Here is a 5,678-nt window from a genome sequence, read left to right on the forward strand (position 1 = left end):
GTTTATCTAGCCTTTTCTTTGTTTCTTGGTAGAAGAGAAGAACCTTGAGTATACCTGTCTTGGCACTTAAGTGTCCCTGAATCTGGCTACTGCTCCTGGTTCTTTTAGGGTTCTTGTTTATGTGTGTTTTTTAGTTGCTGAACAGTCCTTTCTGTGTTGTTATAATGGCTGATGCTAATAATCCTCTGGCTGATGCTAATAATCCTATTGATTATGTGAATGATGGTTTTGTGGATGATGTGAATGTGTTTGGGACCCTTATTAGCAAACTTGGCCTTGGTGACCCCTTGTTTTTGCATGCTAGTGACACCTCTGGAACAACCTTAATCAATATGAAACTAAAAGGCACTGAAAATTATAAAGTGTGGTCATGTGCTATGGAACTTGCCCTTGAAACTAAAAATAAAATGGGTTTTATTGATGGTACTTGTGTTAGACCTGCTCTTAATGAGGTTCTTGCAAAACAGTGGATAGGTGTAATTGTGTTGTGTTGTCTTGGATTTTGGGTTCTGTTTCTGAAGAAGTATATCTAGGACAAATCTTTTCTAAAGATGTTGTTTCTGTTTGGCAAGAATTAAGAGAAACATATGACAAAGTTGATGGGTCTGTTATCTTTAATCTACACCATAAAATAAACTCTTTAACTCAAAATGGGATTTCTATTTCTGATTATTATCACAAGCTTAACTCCCTTTGGAGACAATATGATTCTATGACAAAACTTCCTACTTGTGTTTGTAATGCTTCTGCAGAATTTAAGGCTTATAACCAAAACATGAAATTGATGCAATTTTTAATGGGATTGGATGAAGTATATATTCCAGTTAGGAGTCAACTTCTTATTAAGGATCCTCCTTCTAATGTGAAAACTGCTTTTGCTATCATTTCTAGGGAAGAATCTCATAGGGGAATTATCCCTAGTGATTCTAGCCCCAAACCTCAAAACAGTGCTTTTGTGTCAAGATCTTTTGGGAATTAAAAAGGGTTGGGAAGAGGTCAAGGATCTCAGAATTGGAATCACAACCATAATCAAAATCAAAACTGGAACCATAATCAAAACTGGAACCTTGAATTTCAAAAAGGAAATTAAAACCAAGTTTTTCAAAACAGAGGTCCTAATCTATCTCTCAAGTGTGATAACTGTCATAAGTTTGGCCACACCAAAGAAAGGTGTTATGGTCTTCATGGTAATCCAAATGGTTATGGCAAGAAACCTGTTTTTTAAATTTTATCAAAAACACTTCTGGTAACAACTCCAATGTAAATGATGTCATAACCAGCAAACCAGTTTCTCCTTCCAGCAGTGGTGTTGGTCCTTGATGAGCGATAATTATATAGACTTTTATCGCACTTGTTTTGGCCATTTTATAGTCATTTGAATGAACTTTTGATACTTAATGGCATGTATATGTGATTTCAGGTTCATTGCTCGTGGCATGAAGGAAAACATCAAGAAATGGTGATGAAGGACTTAAAGGAAGATAAATGATGGTTCAATATGAAGATTCGGGTGGAGATTCAAGACTTAAGATGAAGAAACTTGTGTTGATGTGAAACCTATGACCACATGTTAATGTTTTGGGCATAACTTCTTCATATGAACTCCGTTTCAGACGAGTAAGCTATCCATGGAAAGGCGAGAGAAAGATCTACAACTTTCGTGTTGAATCTGAAGCCTCCAGCACTGCTTATTTCTCTCCAGCGCTGCTAGAAGTCATCCTGAAGCTCATCAGTGGCCGTTGGAGTCTAGCCAGCGCCGCTGGAGTGATCCTGAAGCATACCAGCGCCGCTGGGACCTCACGAGTGTCGCTCCCACCTCATGAGCGCCTCTGGTACTTCACCAGCGCCGCTGGGAAAGTCGGTTCAGCTAAGGTTTGGCCCGAAAACCTATAAATAACTCTCTAAAACCCTAGGGCTGCACGATACTTATTCCAGATGACTTTGGGGACGTTTCTAGGGTATTTTCACCAGATCTAAACCCTCCTAACACCCTCATATCATCCGATATTCAATCATCAATCCTTAACAACAATTCACAAATCAATCATAAATAATTCAAGGAGCAGCCAATCATCAAATAAATAATAATAGGAGGATTCTGGGTGTTGAATTGAAGGAGCGACCCAAAAGGATACGGACCGCGTAACTTCGCCCTATTGTTAGTTTGATTTTTCTCTACTCTTTTTATTATTGTTATTAGGATTACTGTACTGCAAGACTAGCTATTTAATTTGACAATTTTTATTATGGATTCTCTTTATTTAATGATTGTTTGTAGTAATTATTTTGCCATGATCGAGTAGCTAGATATTTAATCATCTACTAAGATGATGTGACATGATTATGTGAAGGTTGCATGTTAGGTACACTTAATGTTTTGTCATGATCTTAATATATTTAATCCTTGTTATTTATTATTAAATTGTTGGTTGTGTATGCATACTTGTAATGGTATTATTTGTATGTGTCATGATCTTGATTGTCTAAGGTTTAGATAATTGGCTTTATCTCATGGACTGGTAAAGAATAATTCAGTAGTAATAGGATTAGGCGTGTTAAATGGCTTGGTAAGTCAACTAGACAAGATTGTTATTTAAATAGTTAAGCAAGCTAATTGGTTAGACAATTATAGGTGGATAGGGTGGTACTCACACTTGTAGCTAATCGGTTAGGGGATTTAGGTAGGACATACGGATTTGTTAGCGGAAAAGGTGGTACCCACGTGACCAAGTCTAGTGACTTATTTAGATCCCAACTATTGTATTAATCTATGCAACCTGAAACATGTCATGAATCTGATTCGAGGTAGATAACTTTTAATCTTTCTGTTTAAACCAATTCTCTTCAGATTAATTCTTCGGAATTACTAACTTGCTTAAATTACTAACTGCTTTCAAAACAAACTGACATTGGGTTATTAAATCGTCCTTCTGACGTCACACCCTTTGATGAAGTCTAACATAGAGAAGTATCCCTCTACATTATCTGGGATACTAGGAGAACCAAGATAGTTGTTGGCCTTAATAATGAGTTTAGAGGCCTGGAATGATATAAGATTAGAAGAGGGGATCCCTTATGGATCATATTTCTCAGAGATGAGATATGCTGGAATCATTTCTGGTTCATCGAGTTGTTGAGGAGAAGAAGCCATTTGATAGATTTTAGAGATGATTGGAAAATATTAGTGAGGTTGAAAAAAGTTTGAAAGATTTTTGAGAGATGTTAGAATGATTAGAGATATTTGAAATTGTGAGAGAGAAAAAAAATGAACGTAGAAGATGGAATATGGAAGAGATTGTGAATATATATGGCATGGATATGGGCCCCATAATTGCAAAAAGTGAGTCGTCACATGTACTCTTTTTCATACGTGGCATAAAAATATTATTTTAAATTATAGGACACTGTATATATATGTACGTATGAGGGAAGTAGGATGTGACAATATGAACCACGATTTCAACTGTACTCGAGTTCATACGGCGCGTGAAGTGTACAAGTTGCCCATTTGGGAGAAAATCGAGGTAACCGTTTGAGATATATATAATAAAATATTAACAAAATATGTAGTGGAATACACTGAGATAAATTGAGGTATCCAAGAGTTTATTTTATTAAAAGGAACGGTTACCAAGTTTTAATCAGCACCACAGAGAAAGAAAGAGTGGATGCTGATGAGCATTAAACAATTTTTGGCAAATTGTCAGCCATCAACGGATTTTAGAAGTCTTTACCAGCAACCGTTTGCTGCTGGACTAGATAGGGACTTTCAGCACCTTATTGCTTTTATTATGCTTTTTCCCAAAGCATCAGGGATCAACGGATTTTAGAAGTCTTTACCAGCAGCCGTTTGCTGCTGGGCTAGATAGGGACTTTCAGCACCCTATTACTTTTATTATGCTTTTTCCCAAAGCCTCAGGGATCAACGGATTTTAGAAGTCTTTACCAGCAGCCGTTTGCTGTTGGACTAGATAGGGACTTTCAGCACCCTATTACTTTTATTATGCACCCTATTACTTTTATTATGCTTTTTCCCAAAGCATCAGAGATTAATGGATTTTAGATGTCTTTACCAACAACCATTTGCTGCTGGACTAGATGAAGACTTTATGGCTCTTCATTGCCTTGTTTTGTAGCAAGTAAGACACACTTGGACTTGCTGAGGTTCTTGATATAAGTCAAGAGATTTTAACTTACACAAGATATGTAAGTTAAGTAGCAGAGTCACCATTTAGCATTCCCAACCTGCTGATGAGATCCTTGAATCTCTTTTCATCTAAAGGTTTAGTGAAGATGTCAGCAAGTTGATCATTAGTAGGGATGAAGTAGATTTCAACATCCCCCTTCATGACATGATCACGAATGAAGTGATACCTAATATTAATATGCTTAGTTTTGGAATGCTGAACAGGGTTATGTGTGATGGCAATAGCACTAGTGTTATCACACATAATTGGGATTTTAGAGAAATCTAAGTCATAGTCAGCAAGTTGGTTTTTCATCCAAAGGACTTGTGCACAACAGCTTGTTGCTGATACATACTCTGCTTCAGTAGTGGAGATGGAGGTTGTATGTTGTTTCTTACTAGACCAACTAGTCAGCCTTCCCCCCAACAATTGACATCCACCACTGGTACTTTTCCTATCTAACATGCAGCCAACATAGTCAGAATCAGAGTATGCGACTAAGTCAAAGTTAGAATCTTTGGGATACCAAAGACCTAGAGAGGAAGTCCCTTTGAGATATTTGAAGATACACTTGACAGCGAGAAGGTGAGACTCCCTGGGTGATGCTTGATATCTTGCACAAAGGCAAGTAGCAAACATAATGTCTAGACGACTCGCTGTGAGATACATCAACGAGCCTATCATCCCACGATAGAAAGTGGGGTTCACATGCTTACCATCAAGGTCAGCATGGAGATTGTTTGGAGAAGACATGGGAGTAGGCTTTGTAGTGATATTAGACATATCGAATTTAGCCAGCATGTCTCGTATGTATTTTTCTTGGTTTATAAAAATGCCATCAGGAAGTTGGCGAATTTGTAGACCAAGGAAGAAGGTCAGCTCACCCATCATACTCATTTCAAAGTGAGAAGACATTAGTGAGCTAAACTTATTACATAGTTTCTTGCTGGAAGATCCAAATATGATGTCATCGACATATATTTGTACATATAGGACATGAGCACCCTTTTTATAAATAAAGAGGGTGTTGTCTATAGATCCTCGCTGAAACTCATGGGAAAGAAGAAATTCAGAGAAAGTGTCATACCAAGCTCTGGGAGCTTGTTTAAGACCATATAATGCCTTATAAAGACGATAAACATGGTTTGGCTTGGTTAGGTCTTCAAAACCAGGTGGCTGCTCCACATAAACTTCTTCTTTGAGTTTTCCATTTAGTAAAGCATTCTTGACATCCATTTGATATACAGTGAAGTTTCGATAAGCAGCATGTGCCAAGAATAAGCGTATTGCTTCAAGTCTGGCCACTGGAGCAAAGGTTTCGTCATAGTCGACACCTTCTTCTTGAAGGTAACCTTGAGCTACTAACCTAGACTTGTTGCGTATAACGACACCATCTTAGTCCATTTTATTGTTATAAACCCATTTAGTTCCAATGGGTTCTTTGCCAGGAGGAAGAGGAACCAAGAACCAAACATGCTGTCTTTGGAATTG

General features: G+C 37.6%; 1 protein-coding gene across 1 annotated transcript; it reads right to left on the minus strand.

Annotated features, from left to right (window-relative positions):
• Positions 1 to 4,289: 4,289 nt before the first annotated feature.
• LOC122591031 (uncharacterized mitochondrial protein AtMg00810-like) lies at positions 4,290 to 5,234 on the minus strand (the record flags this gene model as incomplete). Its single annotated transcript, XM_043763218.1, has 1 exon — positions 4,290 to 5,234. A coding segment is annotated over one exon (945 nt), but the record flags the coding sequence as incomplete, so codon positions are not given.
• Between the last annotated feature and the right edge of the window lie 444 nt (positions 5,235 to 5,678).

The sequence above is a fragment of the Erigeron canadensis genome, chromosome 3, assembly GCF_010389155.1.
Source record: "Erigeron canadensis isolate Cc75 chromosome 3, C_canadensis_v1, whole genome shotgun sequence".
NCBI lineage: Eukaryota > Viridiplantae > Streptophyta > Magnoliopsida > Asterales > Asteraceae > Erigeron > Erigeron canadensis.